This window comes from Procambarus clarkii, chromosome 62 (assembly GCF_040958095.1).
Source record: "Procambarus clarkii isolate CNS0578487 chromosome 62, FALCON_Pclarkii_2.0, whole genome shotgun sequence".
Classification (NCBI taxonomy): domain Eukaryota; kingdom Metazoa; phylum Arthropoda; class Malacostraca; order Decapoda; family Cambaridae; genus Procambarus; species Procambarus clarkii.
Window position 1 is genome coordinate 6324102 of NC_091211.1, and position 15240 is coordinate 6339341.

The 15240-nt window shown below is 44.3% G+C and overlaps 1 protein-coding gene across 2 annotated transcripts in view; it reads right to left on the reverse strand.

Moving 5' to 3' along the window:
* The window catches only part of LOC123766633 (murinoglobulin-2), a 585294-nt gene that overhangs the window by 412699 nt on the left and 157355 nt on the right, over positions 1–15240 (reverse strand). For both annotated transcript variants that reach the window (XR_011223484.1, XM_069308162.1), the window contains exons 3-4: positions 2587–2825; positions 2096–2209 (exon numbers count right to left, since the gene is read on the reverse strand). Coding sequence is in view for 1 of the 2 variants with exons in the window: in XM_069308162.1 (XP_069164263.1) it covers positions 2096–2209; positions 2587–2825 (353 nt within the window). In the remaining variant the exon portion in view is untranslated. The remainder of the gene's footprint in view (positions 1–2095; positions 2210–2586; positions 2826–15240) is intronic.

A 15240-nucleotide genomic window follows, 5' to 3' on the forward strand; every position in this document is an offset into this window, starting at 1 on the left:
AGGGCCCAGGCCTGCCAGGCCGATAAGTGAGAAGGAGAAGGGGGGAGAGAAGGGGAGGAAGAAGGGGAGAGACAGTAAGAGGGGAAAACAGGAAGAGATAAAAAGAGGGCCTGTCATGGTTGTTTCAGCCATGGTGCTTGTTACTGGTGATTGTACTGAGCACAATGTGTCCACTGTGGGAACCGACCTGTGAGATTTATATATATTTAATTTATATAGAATTTTTTGTTTTACGTTAATTTATATATTTCGATAGCAATTTGCATGATGTTAAGTGGACTGTATTTCTGCAATAATCTCACAAATCGATCCACTACACATTAAGGGGGGGGGGGTTATATTGAATTTATATATATGCAGCCAATCAAACTACAGTATTAGACTACATACAGTGAAGAGGTTCCTTATCTTATTTGTACAGCAGGCCTTAGTCCACCAGGTATAACTAGGATGTAGACACCAAATTTTCCTTGTATGAGGCAGCTTCCATCACCCTGGTAACTGATACACAGAGCATGCTTCCTCATCTTGACCTGTCAAAAGGGTGGTAGCTATGAAGCCAGAATCCTTATATATGACAGCTATATCAGAGAAAACACTGTACATTGAACCATAAAGACCAAGGCTTAATTACCTTGTTTGAGTCGATCATTTGTGATCTAACTGGCTCACCCAATGTCTACCCAATATTCATGGCCATAAATGATTAGATAAACGGGTTTCGGAAAGACACCTCCCTTGTATTGGCTGACAGCGTGTTGATGATGAAAGACCACTACTCTGATCTTTGTCACACTTCGTCCAAGAGAATTTATAGGAGCTGTTACTTGCTCCAACGACTCTGGTCTTAAGCAATAACAATGCCTGACCACTCCCTCACAACTGACGCCACTGGCCTACATTGTCCAGATAGAAATAAGTGATAGAATGGTCACATTTACTCTATTTTAATATTGATAATTAAGTTAATTTATATGAGATGTTTTTATGATGGTAAAGTCCAAAGACTAATGTATTTAAGAATAATTCCCACCATAATAGGTGGTGAATTTATAATAGTATGTGGCAATGATATCCCGTTTTCTATAGACGGAAAATTCAACTACAAGTTACATTTTCTATGGGTTAACTTGTTTATACAATGCAGCAATATTATCTACTGTATGATATTATTAAATGGTGTCGGATTTTCCGACATCCACCGTCCTTCTGTCACCTCGTCACAATCATATTGTGATATTAAACACTTTTAAACTATTCAGTTAACATCAATATTTTCATGTCCTCTGAATACAAACTTCAGATCTGTTGTGAAATATTATTATATAAACATGATGGCAAGTGTTTTATGGTTTCTGGTGCTTAAGTGTAAGTGTCTTAAGTGACCTCCTCTGGCCCTTAAGTGTAAGTGTCTTAAGTGACCTTCTCTGGCCCTTAAGTGTAAGTGTCTTAACTGACCTCTGGTGGTTAAGTGTAAGTGTGTCAACTGACCTCCTCTAGTGCTTAAGTGTAAGTGTTTTAACTCACCTCCTCTGATGCTTAAGTGTATCTTAATTGACCTCCTCTGGTGCTTGAGTGCGTTATAACTCACCTCCTCTGGTGCTTAAGTGAAAGTGGATCAACTGACCTCCTCTAGTGCTTAAGTGCAAGTGTCTTAACTGACCTCCTCTGGTGTTTAAGTGCAAGTGTCTTAACTGACCTCCTCTGGTGCTTAAGTGTAAGTGGGTCAACTGACTTCCTCTAGTGCTTAAGTGTAAGTGTCTTAACTCACCTCCTCTGGAGCTTAAGTGTAAGTGTGTCAACTCACCTCTTCTGGTGCTTAAGTGTAAGTGTCTTAAGTGACCTCCTCTGGTGCTTAAGTGCAAGTGTCTCAACTGACCTCCTCTGGTGCTTAAGTGTAAGTTTTTTAACTCACCTCTTCTAGTGCTTAAGTGTAAGTGTCTGGACTCACCTCCTCTGGTGCTTAAGTGTAAGTGCCTCAACTCACTTCCTCTGGTGCTTAAGTGCAAGTGTCTGGACTCACTTCCTCTGGTTCCTAAGTGTAAGTGTGTCAACTCACCTCCTCTGGTGGTAATGAGTAAGTGCATCAACTGACCTCTTGTGGCTCGTCAGTAAGCTTCATAGAGAGCTGCACAAGTCCAGGGTTCTGGACATCAGTCCACTGAGCCACGCGGCTGCCAGATGGCGTCTCTACCCACACTTCCAGATACTTGATAAACATTAACATAAAACATGATTAATCCATAACTATGTAACTATGATCTACACAACTTACCACCATAATGGTTATTATGTGGAAACTTTACCTTTAATAATACAATTTTGAGAAATATACATAATGATTTATATATATATATATAATATATATATATATATATATATATATATATATATATATATATATATATATATATATATAATAATTCAATAATTATTATTATTTGATATAATGAAATAATAATTTTAAATTGGCGATAGTTACCTAATTAAAAATATTTTAATAATTTAATTAACAGAGTTGAAGATTTAACAGAGGAAAATATATAGCACGCAATATGTGACTATTAATATTATTGTGCAAATTACCTTATCAGTGGAAACATTAAGATATGGTCCAATCACGGTGAGTATTCTAAATTGGACATCTTGACCAGGCTTGTATATATATTTGTCCGTCTGGATAAATGTCTTCATGACACGACTTACAAGGGATATCGGCTTTCTGTGGTGGACTTCCTTCCCTCCTAAATATCCTCTCACTTCAAACCAAAGTTCTTGACTGCTCACGCCATCAACAACAAGCCTTTCACAAAGTTCTGTTTTACCTGAAAATATCATCGTCAAAATTAGTTGATTACGTCCATACAAAATGGTAATTATTACACAGTTTATTTTTTATTCGGCAAACACACACACACACACACACACACACACACACACACACACACACACACACACACACACACACTTTCCCGCACGAGGCAGAAACAAATGGGCAAAGTTTCTTTCACCCTGAATGCCCCTGTTACCTAGCAGTAAATAGGTACCTGGGAGTTAGTCAGCTGTCACGGGCTGCTTCCTGGTGTGTGTGTGTGTGTGTGTGTGGTGTGGAAAAAAAAAAAAAAAAAAAAAGTAGTAGTTAGTAAACAGTTGATTGACAGTTGAGAGGCGGGCCGAAAGAGCAAAGCTCAACCCCCGTAAAAACACAACTAGTAAACACACACACACACACACACACACACACACACACACACACACACACACACACACACACACACACACACACACACATAACACGAGCTGAGTGTCTCGCGCGGACACAGCAAGGAATATTAGACAAGATCAGGGGTACGACAACAATGCCAGGACAAGCAGGTGGGCCACTGCATGGTCAGTGTACACAAATAGATGCGATAGTGAAGATCATAACAAATAGTGAATAGGATAGTGAAGAAGTCATCCTACAAGTGTGACATTAGAACTATATCAGTGCTAAGAGGAACAGGAAGCAGAGTACTGGTGATAGATAGCGACAAGTTGGAGGGACCTACGCCTGGCAGCGGCGTGGATGAGGACAGCAGGACTACACCCCGACTGTCAACAGTACTTTAAACACCTGTTTGTGCTGGGATGTTTTGAATTGGCGGTAAGGTAAGGAAAGGCCTCTCACAAAGTCAGTCAGTCAAACGGTGTACAGTGTTATTGTTTTTTAATAGTTAGTCTTGGATATAAGTTAACAAATGGAAACGAACCTCAAAGGAAATATTCGGCTCACGTGGGAACTAGTTTGTGGCACCGAAGTGTGAAGAAAAACACTCCGCCCTACACCTAGATAACTCCCCACCCCCTTCTCTCACCCTCACCTCCTCCCATCACAGTACCAACAGTACACACACAGCCTCCCAACCATATGGTCAACACCCTCCCAATCTAATCTGCTCCACACACCCTCACCATTCCCTCCCTCTCTCCCACCTCCCCCCCACATACACACTCACACACACCTCTCTCCCCCTCCCCCCCCCCTCTCTCTCTCTCTCTCTCTCTCTCTCTCTCTCTCTCTCTCTCTCTCTCTCTCTCTCTCTCTCTCTCTCTCCCTTTTCCCTCTCCCCCCCTTTCTCTCCTCTCCTCCTCTCTCTCTCTCCCCCCCCCCTTTCTCTCTCTACCCCCCCCCCCCCCTTCTCTCTCTCCCCCTTTTTTTTCTCTCCCCTTTCTCTCTCTCCCCCCTTTCTCTCGCTCTCTTTCTCTCTCTCTCTCTCTCCCTCTCTCTATCTCTCTCTCTTTTTCCCCGCCATTCTTTTTATCTCTCTCTCTCTCTCTCTCTCTCTCTCTCTCTCTCTCTCTCTCTCTCTCTCTCTCTCTCTCTCTCTCTCTCTCTCTCTCTCTCTCTCTCTCTCTCTCTCTCATAGGGTAAACATGGAAGGGGCACGAACTCGGGGTGACAAACGCAGGAGGACAATCACGACTCGAACAAACTCAGAGGATGGGGTGGAACAGGAAGCCTGGATGAAGGGAGTATTGCAGCATATGTGGGATGAATTCAGTGAAGGACTGAGGGTAATGAGGGAGACAGTTGCCTACCTGCAGGATGAACTAAGGGCAGCAAAGGAGGAGATAAGATGCCTGAAGGAGACTCCTCTGCAATACCAGACACAAACCGTACCTCAGGGACATGGGAATGCTACTGTGGAGGGGACCTCCACAACACAGCTCTCATTTGCTGATATGCTAAAAAAGAGCCCTGAAGCTAGGTCTTCAGTTAGGGAAGTTGCCATGGAAGTGGCTTCCTCTCAGGAAGCAGCTAGATGTACTAGCCGGCTGATAGAGAGAAAAAGAGCAGTAGTAGTAGCAGGCAATAAAGAGCAAACAGGGACCAGCCCAAAGGAGCGGAGAGACAAGGACAAAAACATAGTTACCAAGATCCTTAAAGAGGTAAGGATGGAGGGAAATGAACAAAATGTTGAAAAGGTTTTCAGGCTTGGAAAGTACAACAAGGACAGAAACCGGATGATAAGGGTGGTATTCATGAGCGAAAACACGAAAGAGGAACTGTTAGCAAGGAAGAGCGGTCTAGCAAATGTACTTAAGTTCAAAAAAGTATTCCTGCAGAGGGATATGACAAGGGAAGAGAGAAAGCAGGCAGCAGACGCGAGAAAGGACCTCAGGGAGAGAGAAAGAAATCAGAGAGCCACAACCCCAATCCCTACAACCCCGGAGAGGAGTGGGGAATCCTCCTCAAACAGTGCAATAGCCACAGGGAGTGGGACACCACCCCCACATTCTACCCAACAGACACCCAACCTGCCCCATCCCCTATCAGCCCACCACTAAGTACCAACCTAAGGCACCCTACCCCCACCCATCCCCATCCTTCCACTCACCATTCCCCCTCCTCCAACTCATCCCTCCCCCCAGGACCTCCCTTCTCCCCCATCCCTCAAGCCCTCCCTTCCCCCACATGCCCTCTTGTCTCTAACACCCCCAAGCCCTCCATTCTCCCCCACCCCCCCTAAGCCCCCCCTCTCACCCACCCCCTTTACCCTCCCCCTCCCCCCCCACCCCTCCAAGCCCTTCCTCCTCCACCAGTCTCCCCATACCAGATCCTCCCAGCTCCCGCTCACCCCAGAACCCACAGGTCCCCCCCCCCCCCCCAAACGACAAGCAGAAGAGAGTCAGTTTCAGGGTAATGTACTTGAACATAGATGGGATCACATGCAAGACAAGTGAACTAAGGGAAAGGGCACAAGAAGTGTACCCAGATGTAATCGTACTCACTGAAACAAAACTCTCTGGAATCATAACAAATGCCGTGTTTCCCCAGGAGTAGACAGTAATAAGGAAAGAGAGGGAAGGTAGGGGAGGAGGAGTGGCCTTACTCATGAGAAAGGAATGGAGTTTTAAGGAGATGGCTATCCCGGGCTGTGAGAGTTTCAGAGACTACAAAACAGGCACCATGACTATGGGAGGACCAAGAATAGTAGTAGCAGTAATATATAACCCTCCACCAAATGACAGAAGACCCATTCAAGAGTATGAAAACAACAACATGGCAGTTAACACTATAATTGAGAGGGCAGCCTCTGCTGCCTGTAGAAATAGATCCACCTGCTCATCATGGGGGACTTCAATCACGGAAGAATTGACTGGGAGAACAAGGAACCGCATGGAGGCGAGGATACGTGGAGAGCCAAACTATTGGAGGTGATGACTAGAAACTTTTTAACCCAGCATGTCAGAGAACCCACAAGGATGAGAGGAAATGACGAACCAGCGAGACTCGACCTAGTCTTCACTCTGAACGACTCCGACAAAGAGAAATCGGTTTTGATGCCCTAGTAGGAATGAGCGACCACAGTGTACTGGTGTTTGAGTACTTGATTGAAGAAGGGTTATTGAACTCGAGGAGGGATACCGAAAATAAAAGGTTAGCATACCGAAAGGGAAACTATGAGGAGATAAGAAAATTCCTAACAGATATAGCATGGGAAGCAGAGCTCAGGGGAAAGACGGCCCAAGACATGATGGACTACATCACGCAGAAGTGCAAGGACGCAGCAAACAAGTTTGTTCCAGTCCAAAACGAAAACAGTGAAATGAAGATCAGAAACCCATGGTTTAATCAGAGATGTAGGCTAGCTAAGCAGCAAAGTAAAAGGGCATGGAGAAACTATAGGAATAACAGGACACTTGAGAGCAGAGAAAGATATCAGAATGCCAGGAATGAATATGTCAGGAAGAGAAGAGAGGCAGAAAGACAATACGAAAATGACATCGCAAGCAAGGCAAAGACTTATGAAATTAAGAATAGGGGAAGAAGGATTCACTACAAACGACAAGGAAGTGTGTGAGGAACTGAATAAGAAATTCTAGGAGGTCTTCACCTTAGAGGAAGGAGAAATCACAGAGATAAGAGAGGGAATAGCTAACCAGGAACCACTGGCAGAGTTTGAGATTACCAGCGGGGAAGTAAGGAAGTCTTTACTAGAGTTGGATGTGACAAAGGTTATAGGCCCAGATAGAATCTTCCCTTGGACACTAAAGGAAGGAGCAGAAGAGCTGTGCCTGCCACTCTCCATAGTGTACAATAAATCACTGGCAACAGGGAAACTGCCAGAAATTTGGAAAGCAGCTAACGTAGTCCCGATATACAAGAAAGGGGATAGACAGGAGGCACTGAACTACAGGCCAGTGTTCCTAACTTGCATACCATGCAAGCTGATGGAGAAGATTGTGCGAAGAAAGCTAGTGGAACATCTGGAGCGAAAGAACTTTGTAACACAGCATCAACATGGGTTAAGGGATGGCAGGTCCTGCCTCACAGGGTTACTTGAATTCTATGATCAGGAAACAAAAATCAGGCAAGAAAGAGAAGGGTTTGCAGACTGCATATTTTTGGATTGTCAGAAAGCCTTTGATACAGTACCACACAAGAGGCTAGTGAAAAAGCTGGAGATGCAGGCCGGTGTGAAAGGGAAGGTACTCCATTTAATAAAGGAGTACCTAAGAAACAGGAGACAACGAGTCACCGTGAGGGGTGAGGTCTCAGATTGGCGAGACGTTACAAGTGGAGTCCCGCAGGGGTCAGTCCTTGGAACTATACTGTTTCTGATATATGTAAATGATCTCCCAGAAGGTATGGACTCGTTTCTCTCAATGTTTGCTGACGATGCAAAAGTATGAGGAAGATTGAAACAGAGGATGATAGTAGGAGGCTACAAGATGACCTAGACAGACTGAGTGACTGTTCCAACAAATGGCTGTTGGAGTTCAACCCGAGTAAATGCAAAGTTATGAAATTAGGCAGTGGAAACAGGAGGCCAGACACAGGATGCAGAATAGGAGAGGAAGTACTTAATGAAACGGGCAGAGAGAAAGATCTAAGAGTTGATATCACACCAAACCTGTCTCCTGAAGCCCACATAAAAAGAATAACGTCTGTGGCATATGCGAAGCTGGCTAACATCAGAACAGCGTTCAGGAACCTGTGTAAGGAATCACTCAGAATCTTGTACAAAACATATGTAAGACCAATCCTGGAGTATGCAGCCCCAGCATGGAGCCCGTACCTTGTCAAGCACAAGACGAAGCTGAAAAAAGTCCAAAGGTATGCCACTAGACTAGTCTCAGTACTAAGAGGCATGAGTTACGAGGAAAGGCTACGGGAAATGCTCCTGACGACACTGGAAGACAGAAGAGTAAGGGGAGACATGATCACAACCTACAAAATCCTCAGGAGAATCGACCGGGTAAACAAGTATAAACTGTTCAACACTGGTGATACGCGAACAAGGGGACACAGTTGGAAGTTGAGTACCCAAATGAGCCACAGAGACATTAGAAAGAATTTTTTCAGTGTCAGAGTAGTTCGTAAATGGGATGCACTAGGCAGTGATGTGGTGGAGGCTGACTCCATACACAGTTTCAAATGTAGATATGATAGATCCCAGTAGGCTCAGGAATCTGTACACCAGTTGATTGACGGTTGAGAGGCGGGACCAAAGAGCCAAAGCTCAACCCCCGCAAGCACAATTAGGTGAGTACTGCCATGATTATGAATCGGCATAGCCAAGGCTGCCGCCAGGTGAGAAGTGTTCCTGGGTGTACAAGTGTATGATACATTCATTATTGTGCAGTGATATACGGGGAAATTATACCAGTGTTAGTGTCGCCCTGACCCCCCACCCAGCCCCCAGGCCGGGCAGTACCAGCTCTCACCCTTCCTGCTCCACCCCACCACGTCGCCTCCCCACCCACGAGGCCACCTTGCCTCCCGCCCACAGAACCCGTGAGGCTCCCATGTGTGTCTACGCTACCCACCCACCCAATGTATACCCACATATTGTGTAGTGGGCGTATACCCACACAGTGTATAGAATTGGTATATGTATTACCACTCATCTGAGTGGTAAGTCCCACGGCCAGCTGACCATCCCCCAAGCCTCCAACCACCGCCCATCCTCTAGTCTCCACCCGCCGTCCACCCTCCCGCCCAGCGCCCGCCCATGTCGCAGCTCTCAACAGACAGCGAGGCTTCTCCAAGCCAAGATGAGCCATCAAGCAGGGGTAGACAAGGTAGATGTCAGACGTGTGACAAGGTATGCTAAATCCGGTCGAGGATTTAGCATACTTTATGGTAATGTGCGCAATCATTACCACAACGGAGCCAGGTGTTTGGGTTCTGGGCGCCCTCCCAGGGAGAACACCAATCAACAGCCCACACCACCCGTCAGGCAAAACACCTCCCAGAGCTTCATTCCCACAGATAATTTATTAGAAGCTATCAAAGCAACATCGGCCAGAACCTTGCAACACATCCCTAAAGCAGCCCGCTCCCATGCAGCAGCCAAATTATCTGTCCTGAGAAAGGTCAACGACTCTCCTGGAACGACCCAACCATGGCACAACCTCCTACTGTTTGGCAACATATGTCCAGCCACCCATGCATGGAGAGACAAAACCTTAGCTGCCTCCGTCATCAAAGCCATTAATGATTTTCCCAGGGAGGACAACCAGGTGCGCCTTCCCACTCGCACGAGAAACACCCATGGCAGAAAGAGCAACATTGACGTATCCGAGACATAAAAATCAGAACATCAGTCACCAAAAAAATAGAAGAAGGAAACACTATTGGCGCAATACGAGTCATCACCAGTGAGGACTGAATTGCTGACAGAGATGCCGCAACAGCTCAAGCCCTAAGGGAGAAACACCCACCCAGGGCTCCGTGTGAAGATGACATTGTAGAAGTTGGGGTTACTGGAGCAGAACCTCTCTGGGTGGCCGAATCTGTGGTCCATAAAGTAGCCTTGTCCTTCACAACAGGATCAGCAGGTGGGTTCACAGAACTAAAACCTAACCACATCAAACAAATGCTCAACCCTGCAGTGGTTGACATTGCACAGAACCTCTTGGTGGAACTAACCAGATTCACCAACATATGTCTAGCTGGCAACACACCAGAGACCATAAGAGCTATCTTTTTTGGAGCATCTCTCTGTACTCTAAAGAAAAAGGATGGAGGGATCAGGCCAATAGCTGTGGAGAATTCCATCTGGTGTCTCGTCGTAAAGGCTGCTGCAAGAACAGTTAGCAAGGCAGCAGCAAACATGCTAAAGCCAAAACAGCTCGGGTTCGGCATTCCATAAGGGTGAGAGGCGGCAGCTCAGCTCACGCAGCTCGAGCTTTTGTTGCCAACATCACAGACGAAAAGGTTCTGATCAAGCTAGATTTAAAAATGGCCTTCAATTTCATGCGGAGGGATGCTGTACTCCGTGCGGTTCATCGTCATTTCCCCTCCCTCTACCTTTTCGTACATTCATGCTACAGTATGGACCTTAAGCTACTTTTTGGTGAATATGAAATTGACTCACGAGAAGGCGTCCAACAGGGTGACCCCCTTGCTCCTCTCCTTTTCTAATTAGTCATCAAACAAGTCACAGAAGTCCTGTCCAGCGAGCTAAACATCTGGTTCTTGGATAATGGTACCATAGCTGGCTCCCAAGACTCCCTCCTGGAGGACATCAGAAAAATCCAGGAGCAAGGTGCAATTTTAGGCCTTACCCTGAACCCTTCTAAGAGTGAAATAATATGTTCCAACCAGGGCATCATTGAGAGAATAGAGGGTGTTCTGTCAAATATCCATATCACTAAACCTGAAGACAGCACACTCCTAGGAGCCCCCCCTAGGGTTGAAAGCTATCGATGTGGTCTTTGATAAGAAAATATCCGACCTTAAGAGAATGGATGGGAGGATTGAGGATATTGATGCCCATGACGCACTTTACCTCATCACCAAATGTCTGTCCCTCCCAGGTTAACCTACTTTCTGAGGTGTTCACCATCCTACTGTAGCCAAAAACTAGGAGAGTATTGACCTGTTACTGAAATCAATGCTAGAAAAAGTCCTTAACCTCTCTTTTGATGACCTACAGTGGAAACAAGCCTCTCTTCCCGTAAGACTTGGGGGCCTCGGAGTTTGAACAGCAACGCAAATCGCTGTACCATCCTTACTGTCCTCCTCCTCGGCATCCGACGACCTTCTGAAGGAAATTCTATCTGCTTACTTACATCAGCTGACAGGCCTACATGATCCAAATTTTATAAGCGGTGCCACAGAGTGGGCCTCTCGTGCAGGCCCATCACCTCAACCACCAACCTCAAAAGTCCACAAGCAAACCAGCTGGGATGGCCCCATTGTAGACCAAGTTGCTGCAGAGTGCCTGGGTGCTGCAACAACACAGCATGACATTGCTCGCCTCACAGCAGTAGCAGCCCCACACGCAGATTTCCAGTTAGCAACCCCAATGTCGAAAACTGGGACACGTCTCACATCACCCGCCCTCCGAATTGCTATGGCCCTCCGCCTTGCTGCCCCAAACCACACCAGATATAGGTGTATTTGCGGCGAGGTGGTGGCTGACAGGTACGGCCACCATGGCCTACTCTGCCAAAGCACAGGGGGCTGGCACTCGAGGCACAGTGAAGTTAACGACATCATCAATAGGAACCTCACTACAGCTGGATGCCCAGCTGAAAGAGAGCCCCATTACCTAACTCCCCATAACTCTGATGCTCTTATTGGTCGCCCAGATGGTATCACAGTGAACCCTTGGAAGAACGGCAAGCAGTTGGTGTGGAACTACACATGCGTATCAACCCTGGCTAAGACCTCCATTGACTTCAGTGTTGCACAACCAGGTGGCGCTGCCACTCACAGAGAATCAGCCAAACTCCGTAAGTACAGAGAACTGGATCACCACTACAATTTTGTCCCAATTGCTTCTGAGAAACTCAGCGCCTGGGGTAAAAGTGCCACCAGTTTTTTGAAGGAACTGGCTTCTAGGCTAATTGATACAACAAGAGACCCTAGAGCTGCCGGTATCCTTTTCCAGCGCCTCAGTGATGCGATACAGAGGGGAAATGCACACTGCATTCAGGGGTTCCTGCCCATTATATGAGGAGCTGGAGGTACTCGAAAACTTATGATAATCATCTTTGTACCATATATGTAACTCCTTTTTTTGTAACAAAGTTTAAATAAAACAAATATACATGTATATCTATATAAATAAAAATGGAAATGTTCGTTTATTCAAAATATCTAATCTCCGAAAGTTCTTCACCGATTCCTTTGAAATTTTCACACAACGTTCCATTCACATCCGAGCAGGTTTTTATGTACATACTATATAGATGTCACGTCTGTGACGGTAAAAAACATGCTTTTCTAAAAAGTTGTGATTTTCATGTGTTTTTCATGAGGGAAATCTTCTAAACCTCTTTACCGATTGCTTTGAAATTTTGACACAACGTTGCATTCAAATAGGCACATTTTTTTTATATACCTATATATACATGCCTCACCTGGGACAGGAAAAAATGTTATTTTTTTTTAAACGCCGCCATCTGTTGGATGTAAGAGCAACACACGCTGTAATCTCCGAAAGTTCTTCATTAATTGCTTTGAAATTTTGACGCAACGTTCCTTTCGAATTCGCGTGTGTTTTGATGTACCTACGATATAGATGCTACACCTGTGACAGGTAAAAACATACTTTTCTTGAAAAACAGTGCCATCTGTTGCACATAATAGCAACACAGGTTGTATAAAATATGTTACGTTTCCATTTCAGTGTTTCCGATTGCATTAATAAATTGAATTTTCATAGATTCCGATTTATTTTCATTTTGATTTAATTATTTTGTGTGACATTGCATTAGAATTGAGCTGTGTTGTTTATCATACCTTTCATTTCGTGAGTATAGTTTATTTTTTATTTTTTCATTTTTTTCATTTCGTGTTTTTAACTGTTCATTTTTTTCAGTGCAATTGGCGGTGGAATTGAGTTGTGTCGATTGATCTGCGTTTTAATTGAAAAATTTGGTAGTATTCATTTTTTTTTTTAACAAGAAAATGGACAACGCGTATATTTCACAGCTGCAATTGTACAACAAATAGCTATGAATCCACCGGCTACAATGTTAACTGCTTTCTTAACGTTATGTCAGAATGACGCATTTGCGAAAACGGTGCTGTATTCGGAAGTGCCTCCGTATCACATATGGAATGCGAGCAGAAAATCATTTGAACGACACAGAAGAGGAGAGGGAGTCGACGGACAACCTGGCATATTCAAATAAACTACGGTAGGCATAATGTACACCGTGCATTCCAATCAAGATGAATGCTTCTTTCTTCGCAAGCTGGTGGTAAATGTGCTCGGTCCAACGTCTTTCCAGCCATTGAGATTTGTCAGCAATGTAACACATGCCACTTTCTGTAGTGCATGTCAAGCTCTGATTTTATTGGAGAATGACGGACACTGGGATGTATGCATTAATGACGCGTCCAACACGTAAAAGCCAAATCAAATTCGAGCATTGTTTGCAATCATTTTAACCAACGCTGGTCCTTCATCTCCAACAGAATATGAGAGAAACACAAATCGCACATGGCTCAAGATATTGTCGGTCGAATACGCAAAGAAAATTCAAATATGAACATGAATTTCACAGCAGAAATCTACAACGAAGCGTTGATAATGATTGAAGATTTGTGCTTAGAAAACGCGAACAAAGTTCTCAAACAATTGGGAATACCATAACCGAATCGATCTGCTGCTGCTTCGTTCGATGTAGAATTGCGTCGTGACCAAAATTGCAACACAGGTGATCTGTTGTCTTATGTGCAATCAAAAATTCTTAAACTAACGCTTGAACAAAAGGGCACATAATGTCAAATAATTTAAACTGTCAATAATGGGTTTGGAGAAATCTTCTTTGATGTGACAGGAGGAACTGTTAAACCTTTCTAATTAGATTGATTTTGACAGCTTTTCGGTCCCAAAATGGTATTACCTTAGCTCTTGCATCGTCCGGAATATATGCGACATCGCTACCAGGTGGAAGAACTGCTACTTCGGGTTTGAAATTTCCGTTGAACATGTAATTCGTTGAAACTCCCACGTACAATATTTTCAAAGCATCCGGCATGGGAAAGGTATTGCAGAAATGTAAACTTATTGTTTAGGATGAATGGCCCACAAAAAAATCGCTGGAGTCTCTTGATTGATCATTGCAAGATTTGCATGGAAACATCAGGCCATTTAGGAATGCATTAATATTGCTTGCAGGAGATTTCATGCAAACATTACCTGTAATTCCTCGAACGACACCAGCGGACGAAATAAATACTCGCCTGAAATATTCTACTTTGTGGCGCCAACGTAGAGACATTTAAATTTACGACAAATATGCATTTCCAACTGCAAAACGACTCATCAGCTTAGATATTCTCACATCAATTTCTGGAAATTGGGAACGGAAACGTGCCAGTTGATCTGACCTCTGGACGAATTTCATTGCGTCATAACTTCTAAAATTTAGTGGCGTCAAAAGAAGAATTGTTTGACAAAGTATTTCCCAATATTCAAACCAATTATAAGAATCACGATTGGTTGAATGAACGAGCTGTTCTTGCTGCCAAGGGCAAAGGCGTCTACGAACTTAACAATATTATTCAGTTTACATACAAAGCGAGGCAGTCACATACAACTCCATCGACACTGTTGAGGAAGCAGATGAAGAAGTTAATTACCCAACATAATTTTTTAATTAACTCGATCTGCCAGGGATACCCCCGCACGAACTGCAACTGAAAATCGGTGTGCTAATTATCATGTTGCGAAATATCAACCAGCAACGCACATGTTTGCATTCAAAAATTACTCAGCAACTTCGTAGAAGCAACAATCTTGACAGGACCTTTTAAAGGTGAAGATGTCTTCACTCCTCGCATTCCTATGATTCCAACAGATATGTCAATTCAATTTAACAGACTGCAATTCCCAATTCGATTGGCGTTTGCAATCAATATCAACAAAGCTCAGGGCCAATCTTTTGGATTGTGCTGTTTATAACTAGACACGGAATGCTTCTCATAGGGACAATTATATGTTGTGTGTTCTAGAGTCGGAAAACCAGACAATCTCTATATCTCCACAGACAATGGAACAACAAAAAATATTGTATACCCACAAGCATTGTGGAATTAAACATATTAGAAACGTGCGCTTTCTCTTTTCTTTCTTTTCCATTTAACCAGACTGAGCCACAGCAACGCGTGTGGCTCTCTCTCTCAAGCGGATTAAGTGGCTCTCTCTTGATGGTCAAGCGGATTAAGGCGTCCTGTAGATACCAGTTGCATTGCTCTTGGCAGTATGGGTTCGAGTCACTTCTGGG